This window comes from Melospiza melodia, chromosome 8 (assembly GCF_035770615.1).
Source record: "Melospiza melodia melodia isolate bMelMel2 chromosome 8, bMelMel2.pri, whole genome shotgun sequence".
NCBI classification, from domain to species: Eukaryota; Metazoa; Chordata; class Aves; order Passeriformes; family Passerellidae; genus Melospiza; species Melospiza melodia.
The window spans coordinates 36,848,771-36,861,609 of record NC_086201.1 but is presented as its reverse complement, the minus strand read 5'-3'; the positions used below and the strand labels follow the sequence as shown (position 1 = coordinate 36,861,609).

General features: G+C 48.3%; 2 protein-coding genes across 2 annotated transcripts; both read right to left on the bottom strand.

Moving 5' to 3' along the window:
• Positions 1 to 212: 212 nt before the first annotated feature.
• Positions 213 to 1,305, bottom strand: LOC134421566 (UDP-glucuronosyltransferase 1A1-like). Its single transcript, XM_063162719.1, has one exon. It carries the CDS (start codon positions 1,219 to 1,221, stop codon positions 322 to 324), a length of 900 nt encoding a protein of 299 aa, XP_063018789.1. The 5' UTR covers positions 1,222 to 1,305; the 3' UTR covers positions 213 to 321.
• A 575-nt stretch (positions 1,306 to 1,880) lies between these two features.
• Positions 1,881 to 6,722, bottom strand: LOC134421055 (UDP-glucuronosyltransferase 1-6-like). Its single transcript, XM_063161424.1, has 3 exons — positions 5,805 to 6,722; positions 4,444 to 4,475; positions 1,881 to 2,385 (listed from the first exon to the last, which is right to left on the bottom strand). Exons 1-3 carry the CDS (start codon positions 6,660 to 6,662, stop codon positions 1,881 to 1,883), a joined length of 1,395 nt encoding a protein of 464 aa, XP_063017494.1. The 5' UTR covers positions 6,663 to 6,722.
• Positions 6,723 to 12,839: the final 6,117 nt, after the last annotated feature.

Sequence of the window (12,839 nt, the reverse complement as noted above, 5' to 3'; positions counted from 1 at the left end):
CAGGATGGTTTGTGTTGAAAAGGACCTTAAAGCCCATCCCATTCTACCCCGTGCCATGGCCAGGGACACCTTCCATTACCCCAGGTTGCTCCAAGTCCTGTCCAATCTGGACACAGACACATCCAGGGGTGAGGCAGCCACAGCTTCTCGGAACAACTTGTGCCAGGGCCTCACCATCCTCACAGGGAAGAATTTCTTCCCAATATCCTGTCTAATCCTTTCCTCTGGCAGCTTAAAGCCACTGCCCTTGTGCCAACACCTCCGGCTCTTGGAAATAGTCTCCCTCCAAGAAAGAGATAAGATTCATCCCTCTCAAACACCTCACTTGGACCATGCAGGTGAGTGAGTGCCACAACCCCTTCCAGGCTGCCAGCCACTGACCTGAGATAAGGGCTTCTTCTTCTCTCCACAGTGGATGCCTCCAATGAAAACCATGTTGGGCATGACAGGCATGGGATACTCAAAGACAAAGTCGATTCTCCTCAGCCAGATGGATCCGTGACTTAAAAGCTCCGTCATTGTCATGGGTTTTTGGAGGAACTCTGAGGCCAGCTCCTCAAACTGAGAATAGGCAATATTGCAGATGAAGGACTCGGAAAGGGCAATCAGGAAGTTCTTGACCCTCTGGGAGAAGGTCATGTGGTCGGTGTTTTCTGAGAACCCCCGTGGAACGTAGGACGGCGGGTCCGGGCCCTGAGCTGCGCGAACCTCCAAGGCACACGGAACCATCCGCAGGAAGAAAACACTGGGGATGGAGAAATGCAGGGCAATGATCTGCCCACAGGGTGATGCAGGATCCGTGAGCAGGGCATCAAAGTGACCCTCTCCAATGTTCTTGAACAGCTCCTGGTTGTGCAACAACGACTTGCACAAAGCATGAAAAAGGGCTCCGCTCTTCCGATAATCTTCCAAACGCTTCCAGAACCTCACCAGGAAAGGCTCTTGGCTGAAAAGTCCTGCACTGAAGGAGCGTAACTGTTCTTCCATGTCTTCCTTTGTTAATAGCACTGGGTAGGTTTTCAGTTCATAGACATCTGAGGAATCGATCAGGATTTTGTTGTCTGGTGCGATGACCACGATTTGGTGCCCTCTCTTGCTCAGCTCCATCAGCACTTTTTTCATGCTGAGCCAGTGGCTGCCATCCATGGGGATCACCAGCAGCTTCCCAGCGGCAGCCGGGCTCAGGAGGCACAGGAAGGGCAGAAGCAGTGCCACCAGCATGGTGTGAGCTGTGCAGAGTGGAAGCCTGGCAGCAGAGAGGCCAGGAGTGCTCTGCCAGCTTTGCAGCCATGCTCCACCCCTGCCCTTCTGAGTCTCCTCCCATTTCAGGTCATCAGATCTTTGCACCAAGGTTACAGAAAGCAATCAATGATTAGGGAGGGTTCAAGGCAAGTTGGGACTTCAAAGGTTGCGTTGTGTGAGTCAAGAAAGGTGTGTCACTTTCATACACGCCAAGCTGAGGTGATTGGTTCCATGCCACTTTCTTCCCTCAGCAGGACCCTTGCTTTGTAGCACTTCCTGCCACCAGCCCACCATGCCCAAGGTCTCTGGTGTTACATTTTAGTTAAATGGTATGCCCCGTCTAACCCCTCGAAAATGTGTGGTTTATTCGAAGTATCATGGATCTGTAATCCCATTGGCCCAAGTCTTATTCTGCGCCCGCTTTGAATCTCCCTGTTAAACTGTGCGAGGGAGACTACAGATACTCTCTTGGCCCTTTTCTCCCCAGGCTCTCCCTCTCTCCCCCTCCCTCCTCCTTCCCCCTGAGGAACATTCCTGCTCCCTGGGATGCGACCCCCAATAAACCCTCATCTAATGAGCACCCTCAGAAGCCGTGTGGAGTCTCCTTGCCTGCCTGCTCCTGCCAGCGAACCTACAGCTTAGGGGGGCCCGGGGAACTCCCTGGGGATCCCCCTAAACGAACTACAACAATGGCTCCCTACGCGCGGCTCGACCACCGACAACCCTAAGAAGAAAATGGACCTCCATGGCCCCGCCGGCACAGCGCAGAACCCCGCGGAACACCGCTTGAGCACCGCCTCCGGCACAGCGGAGTGTCCGTGCGGGGCCGCAGTCGCGGCTCGGGGCGGCCCCTCCACCACCAGACGAGCGGCCCGGCCCTGCCCTGGCCCCGGCCCCGGCACCACTGCACAGAGGCCCCGCGAGTCACCGCGCCGCCATCCCAGCATCGCAGCTTTTAAGATCGCCGCCGGCAGCTGCCGGCTCCCCCGCACCACGTGGCCGCCGTGTGGCTCCTCGGAGCCGTCACCGCTCCCCGGGGAGCCGCCGCGGTGGCGGCAGAGCCGAGCCCGCCGCTCGCGGCCCGGAGGCGGCAGGGGAGGGCCCCGCAGAGCCGTCGGGCGGTGCCGATCACCGAGCCCGACCCTGGACCACAGCAGCGGCCAAAGAAGGAACCAAGGCCCACCAGTGTCCGCGGGGGAGCCACCAGACGACCAAAAAGTAGCTTTCAGCTTTGCCAGAGCCCCGCACCCCCCAAAACTGCTTTCGCCAGTTGTGCGACCTCTTTCCTCAGTCTTACCCTCTCCTCCACTCGCTGCTCCTTCCCCCTAACTCCATCCCTAACCCGCCTTGCCCTAAACAAACCGCCGGCAGTCCACTCCGTCCTGCTGAGCCCGGCACAGCAGCCACACGGCTAAGCCTCAACAGAGCTACCGCCGTGTGTGCTGTGGCCGCATGGCCTGGAGATCCAACAGAGCCGCGACCTCCAGCCGCACGGCACGGCACCATCTTCTCTTTCTCCCCCCCAAAATCCCTTTCTTCCCGCTTTTTCTCCCCCACGTTCCGCCCCTTCCCTGCCTCTCATGAACCAACCCCCCCTCCAACTCCTAGTTCCCCCCCTCTGCCTTCCAAATCCCACAAGGTAGGAGCTAGAATTGGAGAAGAAGCTTAGTAACCACAACCCAAGGTTAAAATAATTTTGTCATGCCAGTTTTAACAGCCTTGTATATTTCGTTGAATTGAAAATTCTACTTTATGATCCCCTTCCCCTGTTATTCCAAGAGCAGGATAATCCATCTCTGCAATCCATACCCCTTTTTTCCTTATTTTGGGTAGTTCACTGGGAGCAAACCACTCAAAGGGGCAGGGTACCCCAAAAAGGTTTTTCTTTCACAGAGTCCACAGCTCCCCGTAACCTCCCCAGTTCCCAATCCCTATCCACTTGTTCTAGCTGAAAAGAGCTCATCACCTAGAACTTTTATCCTAAAACCCTCTAACCTTTTTATCGTTCTGATCCAATACCTGTCTTCTGTCCATTTCCCTCCCGTCCCCATGAAGTAGTTTTTACAATTGTGCTTTTCTAGTTAAAGTATGTGTTCATATTACAAATTGTCCTGTTTTGAGTTTCAGAAAGCAGAGGCCTGTCAGGTCACAAGGGTAGAACCAAGGAGAAGCAGTTTTTGATTGTTTCTTTAAAAGTGAGTATTCAGAGAGTATTGGACCACTGAATCAAAATTGCTGGGTTTATGCTGTCCTTAGTAGGTTCTGAGAGCAACTGATAACTTTAAATGGTGTCTGGGAAAGTATTTTGAGAGTTTTTGTGGTGAATGCTCCCTGAGTATAGCTGAAGCAAAATTTATTTTTTTCTTTTTGTTTTCCTTTTAACAACCTAAAACCAGGGGTCTTCTGGGTTAAACCAGTTGGACGGTTAAAGCAGCAGTAAATCTCAGATCCAAGAATGAGAATCTGAGGCCATAAACCTGCCTATTCCCCGTCCCTGAGAGCGGGAGCAGAAGTCGGCGCCTCAGCCTAAAACTGCAGGCTGTCGTGGTCTGAAAAGCCAGTTGAAAAAGTTAGACACCATTGGGCCAGTCATGCTGAAAAGGCCAATCCCAAAACTCTCATATGAGCTTAGTGCCAAAGGCTGAAGCCCTTTAAGCACTCACCCATGCTTTAAATTTCTTTAAAATCTGCGATATGGACCCACATAACCCATTTATTACAATTAAATGCTCATTTTATCTTTGCTGCCTACCACCAAAAGCAAACATCAAGTCAATCAGCCTGTTAACATATAATTCTCAATTGTAATTGCATTTATTTTTATGCTGTGAAACTGTGCAATTACTGCTTCATTTTTTAAATTGTTAATTGTCATATTTCCCTTTACCTTTTCTTTCTAACGAAAAAAGGGTGAATAGTGGAGTTACATTTTATTTTTAATGGCATGCTCAGTCTCACCCCTCGAAAATGTGCGGTTTATTCCAAGACTGTGATCCTCCCATGAAGTATGATGTCGGTGTAATCCCACACGCCCAAGTCTTATTCTGCACCCATTTTGAATCTCCCCATTAAACTCTGGGGGGTGATGATAGGTTCTCCTGGCCTCTTTCTCCCTAGGCTATCCCTATCTCCCCCTTCTCCATCAGACACCATGCTGCTCCCGGGGATGCGACCCCCAATAAACCCTCATCTAATGAGCACCTTCGGAAGCCGTGTGGAGTCTCCTTGCCTGCCTGCAAAAGTACAAGCTTAGGGGGCCCCCAGGGACTCACGGGGATCCCCCAAACCAACTGCTACACTTAATGCAAACTTGCATTTTTTTAGAAGATAAGCAGCCAGCAGAAAATCTTTCCCCATCTATCCATAGAAATTTCAGAAAGCCACTTATACTATATGGTATAAAACGAAGTTGCAAAAGAGCATTTCACCCTTGTACCCCAGATAACAAAGACCAACAACACCTCTCTAGTGCACAAACTCAGGAATCGCTCACGGCCACTGAGCGGTCAGTTCATGACCAGTATTGGGTCAGCTCATGACCTCAACCCTGTGTCCAAGTCCTTCTTGGTTACAAATTGCTAGGGTTTAATGCTGGTGATAAACTCTCCTTAAAGCCTATAAAAGCAGGAGAATATGAGAAACAATTTCCTTCTCCAGGGCAATCTGGGCTTGAAAATCCTGCTGGATTTTTTTTTTGCCATGCAGTTTCTGCAGATTCCTTCCGAAGCATGGTGGGAAATCTTGGACTTTGCTGAGAACCTGCCCTCCAAAAGGAACAGCAGTTCCATCACCCGTGCTGATCCCATCTTGGTCGTTTAGAGTATGGATTAACTTCATGGGAATTTTCAAACAGCTCAGAGCAAGGAGATGCACAGAAGACAGGCCATAACCTCAGATAAGGCTGCCAAATAAACATGGGAAAGTTGATCCACAAAAGCCCAAATGGAAAGTTACAGGAGATATCCATACCCAGGACAGCTTAAAACCTCATTCAATAATCTGGAACAGAAGGAAGGGATGGAACTGGAAGAGGATTTATTTTGGGGCTTAGATATTGACACCTTGACAATAAAGGCAGATGGAAAGGAATCAATCGAGGGGATGGCTGAGGTAGGAAATAGGAAAACTCTCCATTCCTATAACCTTCACTGTGGATGAAAGGAGAGGGGATAAATGGACAGCGCACGAGACAGATGGGAGAGGAGGACAGCAAAGTTCTTCAGGCCAACAAAACTGACTCTCATTTGCATAAAAGCTACATGTCACTTAAATTGTCCTAATTAAGTCTGATAAGGGTTGAGGTCTGGCAGGATGTGATATAATCTGAATGCTGGGTATTAGGAAATAACATTTCTGCACCGTGCAGGATTTCAGTCTTTGAACACCAAGCTGTTGTCAGTCAGTGTTCAATGTAAGGATGGGTGTCACATCCCTTGCCCAGGGTTGCAGCAGGATGCAATGGGATAATTTTTAAAGTCCCTTTCAACCCAAACCATTCTGCCATTCTATGATACTTTTATACTTTGCAATTTTCCATATAAAAAGAAAAGAAAATTTTGTACCTCAGACAGTTTTTTCTTCTGAACACAGTTGATACCTCCAATAAAAGCCATGTTTGGCATCACTGGCCTCGGGAACTCAAAGACAAAATCATATCTCATCAGCCAGAAGGATCCACGGCTCAGGAGTTCAGTCACTGTCACTTTCTTTTTCAAAACCTCATATGCAAGCTCTTCAAAGTTATCATAGATGGGCTTACAGTAGAAGAGCTCCAGCAGATCGACCAGCATGTTCTTCACCCGCTGGGAAAAGGTCATGCTGTCTGAATTATCCAAGAATAACCTGGGGACATAGGAAGGAGGGCTTGGGCACTGGGTAGCAGCAGAATCCATTCCACAGGGAAAGCCCCGCAGGAAGTAGACGGAAGGAAGGGCAAGATACTCAGCCACCAGGGGCCCACACATCAGGATGGGATCTGTGAAAATCAAGTCGAATTTGCTCTCTTTCAGGTGCTGCATCAGCTCCTCGTTCTGCAGAAGGCTCTTACAGTTGGTGAAGAAGACTGAGGAGATTTCTATCGTGCTTTGATACGAGGTCAGAACAACATTCCAAACAGACTGTTCAAGAAAATGGGCATGAACAAAGGCCTTGAGCTTTTCCCCCAAGTATTCCTCTGTGTAAGGGATTGGATAGGCTTGGACTGTGTAATTCTGATGCTCCTCTGACTTCATATACAGACTGGTGGAGGGTACAAGCACAACAATCTCGTGTCCCTTTTGCTGCAGTTTCTCCACTACAGGGCGCATGCTGAGCCAGTGACTTCCATCCTGAGGTACCACCAGGATCTTTCCACCTTCAGCCAGAATTAAAGACAGCGTCAGGAGGAGAAGTATCCAGGTGCCTTGGTAAAAAAGAGCCATTTTGGTGGGAGCGATCCAGAGGGTTCTGCTCTGCTGGGATCCACACACTCCTTTATATGATGGTACATGCAGAGTAAGCAGGGAATTTATTGCCTGCAGAAATTAATTTTTAACTTCCCAATATGGGTGTGATTAGCCTGTGATTTTGCCTGTGTTTGTGGAAAGGAAGGGAAGCCGTGTCTTTACAGAAACGTTTGTACTTTCTGTTAATGTTTAAACTTCAAACTCTGTGAGCTCTAAGACACTGTCAGCACTAAGATTGTGACACCACCAGCAGGGATGTCATGTTGCAAAAATAATCGTGGTTGAAACCATTGACCGGATAAATACATAGCGCGAAAATAATAAAAATACACTCAGAAGAATGGATGCAACTCCATTCCTGAGGACACAAGGCTGATGTTGAATTCCCAGCCTCTGGAATCAGCACAACCTGCACCTCTTACAACGATGTAACAGCCACCAGGATGCACCAGGCAATCCCAAATCTGAGGAGATTGATCCCCATTGGCTTTTTTCCTCTTCACACTACAGCAAAAAAGTGAAATAATGGAGGGGTTCAGGGCAAACAAAGGGAAAGGAGGCTGGCACAGGGACACAAAGAAAGAGTATTGGTTATTGCTTGCTGTCTTGAAAATCCGTGTCATGCATTGTAAGCAACACAAAATCGAGAAGAAGGTTTGACACCTCCCACTAATGCCACTGCAGGAATGTTTGCTCTTTGTGCAAGTGAGAGCAATGCCAGAGCAAAACCTTTTGGAGGGTGCTAAGGAAGGAGTCCTTGTGATGAGAAGCTGCCATCAGCACAATGTTTTCCCCTTCTTCTTATAAATGGTGCTGGGACTCCCAGCATCCTCAGTCAGGAGAAGCAAATCCTTACAGCCTGAGGCAAAGCCATTTGTCTCATGACACCCAAAGGGTGGTGCGACTGCCCTGAGTAGCTCCGCTCTGTCACTCTGGACATGGAGGAACAACCTTTCGACATGGAAAAGCAATTTCTGGAGAGGGCCAGTGCAAGAGAGATGGGAGATGGCACAGATTGAAAGCAGGACACTGAAGGGATTTACAAAGAATTGTCATTCAATGCAGGAAATCTGGATGCAAAGACTTCATTGCAACTGCTGTGGCAAGAGCTGGCCAAATTAACTTGGAAGTAGCTGCTTGTGTATTTTTGAGTCTGGACTCAATTGGATTTTCTATGTCAACAGCAGTTGGTTGAATAAGTCCAATACAAGATTTGTCCAGGTGTGGAACTTGTGATTTTCACCTAACAGGAGTCTGAAGACACGAGATGGCAGGGTTACAATGAGGGCAGGATGTCTCTACCCTTGTAGCAAAGTTATGAACTCTTTATGGCTCTCAGACCTTCACATATAAAAGTGAAGACTTATATTGTGGAACCAGCAAGAATTTGCTTCTTAAATCTCAAAGCAGCACCTACTCTCCTGAGCCCTGAGTTGATAGAATATCTTAGATATAATTTTATCATAATATTCTAGGTAAGGGTATTATTCTTTGCCTTGTTTATCAAGTTTAGAGGGCTCTCCATCAGCCTGTCAAAAGAGCATCAAAGAAATCTGAAAAATAAATGTGAAAGCAGAAAGAAAAATACCACCCCTCCAGCTCAAAGACATTGTGCAGAGATATTGTGTGACCACAATTGAGACGTGATGGAGCAATTTCCTAGGAAAGTGATTTGTGTCCTGCTTTGTGCCTGGAAAAAATGTCCAGTATTACCATTTTAGAGATTCCATGTTGACTACCACAATAGATTTAGATTTCTAGATTAGCTTCAAGACCCTGCAGAACAATTCTAGCAAAAGCAAATGTCAAGGAGGGTGTACGAAAAGTTATCTGCGCTCTGCATTCAAGTGTTTCTCACCCAATCCAGGACTGTAAGAATATTTCTTGCCATTTCAACATGACATTTATATTTCACCCCCACAAACAGGAGTAACCTAACACAGACAGCCAGTTTGGAAATGATCTGTCATGAAAATACAACTAAAGTGAATCAACTGATGCTGCTGAGCCTGGTGTTAAAAATAAAAGATGACTCTTGGGTTTCTGATCAGATAAAAGAAATAGATGTTAGATGCCATTCAAATGAAAACAAAACTGGATCTCGTTGGTGGTTAAGACACATTCACTGAGAACAGTAATTTCCACCTGACAGGTGAAGTCCCTTTCTTGTTTGGTTTGTTACAAAACCGTTTTTAGTTCAAGTAAGTCTCTATCAAGGTTGTTTGATTTCAGCATATGACAAACAATTACCCAAACTTGCATGAATTAAATCATTACCAGAAAATTTAAAAAATAACAATAGCGATAAACTCGCTGGAGCAACAGAATGACTTTTCATTGCGACACGTACAATTTTAGGCAAAGGAACATTACCTTAGGCAGTGGCTTCTTCTTCGCACAGTTGATCCCCCCTACAAAGACCATGTTGGGCATCACTGGCCTGACGTAGTCGAACACAAAGTCAAACCTCAGGATCCAAACGGCAGCGGAGTTCACCAGGTCCGTCAGGGACACATCCCTCTGAAGAACTTCAGAGGAAAGCTTAAGCGCTTCTGCATACAAACCGTTGCAGTAATCAAGCTCCAGGAGGGAAATCAGGGCATTTTCCACCCTCTGGAAAAAAGTCATGTGGTCCGAGTTGAAGCTGAATAGTCTTGGGACATAGGACAGAGGGCTTGGGCTCTGTGGGGCTGAAAAGTGCAGGTTGCAACCAAATCCCCTCATGAAGAAGACAAAGGGAAGGGAGAGATGATGAGCCAGGATGGCCCCACACATGAAGGCCGGATCCGTCAGGATGGCATCAAAGCCGCTTTGGTTGAGGAACCTCAGGGTCTCCTGGCTGTGGAACAGGTCCTTGCACTGCCCAAAGAAGGTGCTGACAACATGCACCGAGGCATTGTACATGGCCAGGGCATTGAGGGGGAACGGCTTCGGTGTCAGGTGCACGGTAACGTATTCCTGGAAGGCGTTATCCAGCTCTTCCAGGCTCTGGCTCACCGGGTGTGTGACCACCTTGTAGGCCTGCGTGGTCTCCGTCTGCCAGCTCACCTCAGGAACCAGCACCACCACCTCGTGTCCTCTCTCGCTCAGCTTCTCCACCACTTCCTGCATGCTCAGCCAGTGGCTTCCCACCATGGGCACCACCAGGAGCTTCCCTCCATCCGAGAGGCCAGGCAGGAGGAGGAGGAGGATGGAAATCCAGGCAACACAAAGCCTCAAAGCCATGGTGCAGTGGTGCAGTAGGGGCCGTGCAAGAGATTTCTCCTGCAGGCTGTAGCCTCGAGATGCTTTGAAAGCAACTGATGGGTGAATTTGTTGTACTCTGCCCTATTGATGTTCCCGTTGTTAATGATTCACTGCTTTGCATTGTGGGTAGTTTATTTTGCCTTTTCCCTCCTTACTTGGAAAGCCAAGATTTGGTGACCTCTTCAATGCTGAGTCACTGGAATTCCTCAGTGTTCCATGAGTTCCTCAACGTGCTACTGGGATCCCTCAGGACTTCTCATCCTTGCTCTGTCTCGTGTCCCACCTTGGCCAGGACCCTGGGAGCAACACTGGTGTGAGCAACTCCCAAGCCCACAGGAACAAATGAAAAAGAGCCTCTCCAAGCTGGAGACACAGATCCTCAAGTGATTCCTCCAGGGATGGAGCAGGAGACCCTCAGGACAAGGCTCAGGGCTCTTCTGAGCTGGCAGGAATCTCCTCCGTGCCAGGGACACCTCGAAGAGGTGCTGACAGGTGCTGGCCTCTCTCTGTACAGACCAAGCTCTCACTTTACAGAGTTCTTTCCCAGCCTGGCAGGTGGCCCCTGGCTGGCTGGAAACTCCTCCCCACCGGGATTCAAACCAGCGCTAAATGAGTTTTAGCAACCTCTGGAGGCTCAGGTTTCAGACCTGACTCAGCAAAGGAGCAGCTTCAGCACAGATGTGATTTCCCCGGCCTCACAGCGGTGCCACTGATGGCAAAATTAAAAATATTGCACCCCTGGATATTCAGAGGTACGTGGCCTCCATGCCTCAGGCACACAAGTTCTCTCCTCTCCCTTCATACCACGGTCAATGCAACACAATGAACTGCGTGGCCTCAAGCTTTTCCAGGGGAGGTTCAGTGTGGATATTTTTGTTTGTCTTTTGTTTTATAATTTGTTCTTCTGTAGTAGTTTTTAAATAATCCTTGCTATAATTTTGTAATGGTTAATTCCATGTAACCTATTTGGCTTCCCTGATGGTTCAGTCCTGAGTTGTTTACCCCACGATTTTCCCTGCCAAGTGCATGTCAATCCCCCTGTCTATCAAAGATAGCACACCCTTTTTTGTTCTGGAATGTTCCCTGTCCTTCATCCCTTCCTCGAAGCAAGATTGGATTGTAATGTTGGCTCTTTCCCCTTGGTGACATTACCCATGAAGGTAATGCTTTCCTATTGGTAAAAGGTTGTGCCCTCCCCTTATTCCCTCTCCTCCTCTAAAGCAGCTTTTTTCCCTCAGTTATTGTCACTTTTCCCTGACTCCTCTGTGGACATAAACCTTCCTGGAACTCACGCAAGTGATCCCTCTCTATTCCTTCACCTCAGTCCCTTGTATTGGGTTGCTGCTGTGTCACCTGCATTCAGCAGCCTAAGGTAGGAAATGCTGGGTCATGATGACTGGACCTGAGAAGGCTCTCTCCCACCTCCAGACCCTTGCTATCTCTCTGTAAGACTGTAGGCCACTTTCCTTTCACCCTTGCTATTGGACAATTCCTAAAACTCCTGTACCCTATGGAAAGGGCTACTTTTGCCCATCTCACAGAAGAGCTGTCCCTGAGAACCTTGGCAGAAGATTCAATAAGGACATCCCTGTGGAACCTCACACAGCCTTCTCCTCTCCCTGCATCTGCCCAAGGCACCTAGCAAGCAAAGAGCTGAAATCAAAAAATGAGCTGGTAATCACTAGATATCACTTAAGCTTGCTATGATTGCGCTTGGGGAAGATGAAATAGGAGAGCCTTATAAATATGATTGTCTGGCAAAAGATTTTGAGAATATAGAAACTATAAGTGAGATTGAAATGAAAACAAGCTTTGAGATGCTTTAGTTACTGTACATCAATGGTGTGGCCAGCTGAAAGTAATCCCCTTTTGATGAAACAATACCCTCTGCTTGCATCCAAATCCAGGGGTCAGAGCAGACCCTACTAGCTTGGCAGAAGGGGTCCAAAGAGTAGTTTTTAGGGTTTAAAATGTAAGTATGGTAATGAAATGATTCTCATAGGCTGTATGTAATTGCTACAGGATTTGTACTAGATTGGTTAGTGAGAAATAGAATATTCAGCACAGAAGATTTATTGTATTGTAACGGGAACCTCACTCTCTTACATGTCTGCTGTCTTACGCTTTTGCTCTCTTACGCTTTTACTCTCTTACCCTTTTACGCTCTTACCCTCTCATCCTCTCGGGCCTGCTCTGAACTGTGTCTGGCAGCTCCCAGCAGGGCCCTGCACCCAGGCCCTTTGCAAATAAACCACAAGTTCCTGACCTGGCTTCAGAAATCTCTCTGTCTGTCCTGACCGTCCTACCCCCTGATGCTCCTACAGTTTGCCTGCAGCTAAGAACTGCTTGGGAGTTCAGAGAGGTGGACAGGCTGTGCCAAGCAGGACTGAGCTCTCTGGATCCATTGCATCCTGCTGGGGACACCCCGAAACCCGGCCAGAGGTCGCAATAGGGGACAGCCTCTCTTCTGACAGCCCATCAGTCTCAGGGAGTGATCTGGCCACAGAACACATTCCCTGTGAGTGCAGCCCACAGTTACAGGTATTAGGAAAGAAAAAACTCACTGGAAGAATGGTTAAGCAGTGGAATAATTTCCCAGGGAGGTGGTGGAGTCGCCATCTCTCAAGTGTCCTGGAGGAGCCTGGATGTGGCACTTGGGGTCGTGGCTTAGGGGTGACCATGGCAGTGCTGGCGAGCAGCTGGGACTGGGTGATCCTGGAGGTCTTTTCCAAGCTGGATGACTCTGTCAGCTGCAGGCTGGCCCATGCCAGGCTCAGAAATGATTAGGGAATACTCAGGAGGGAATTCTTAGGGTAGCTATAACACGCCGGCCAAGGCTGGAATAAATCCATGACTGGAGATCCCAAACTACCTCTTATAAATCCATGAAAAGAGTTCTCGAGCCCC

Coding starts and splice junctions, on each gene's coding strand:
- LOC134421566 (XM_063162719.1), bottom strand. CDS start 1,221: ATGCTGGTGGCACTGCTTCTGCCCTTCCTGTGCCTCCTGAGCCCGGCT.
- LOC134421055 (XM_063161424.1), bottom strand. CDS start 6,662: ATGGCTCTTTTTTACCAAGGCACCTGGATACTTCTCCTCCTGACGCTG. Junction 4,476..5,804: donor AGAAGAAAAAACTGTCTGAG/GTACAAAATTTT, acceptor GTACTTTTGCAG/GCAGGCAAGGAGACTCCACA. Junction 2,386..4,443: donor ACTCCACACGGCTTCCGAAG/GTGCTCATTAGA, acceptor GCTGTGGTCCAG/GGTCGGGCTCGGTGATCGGC.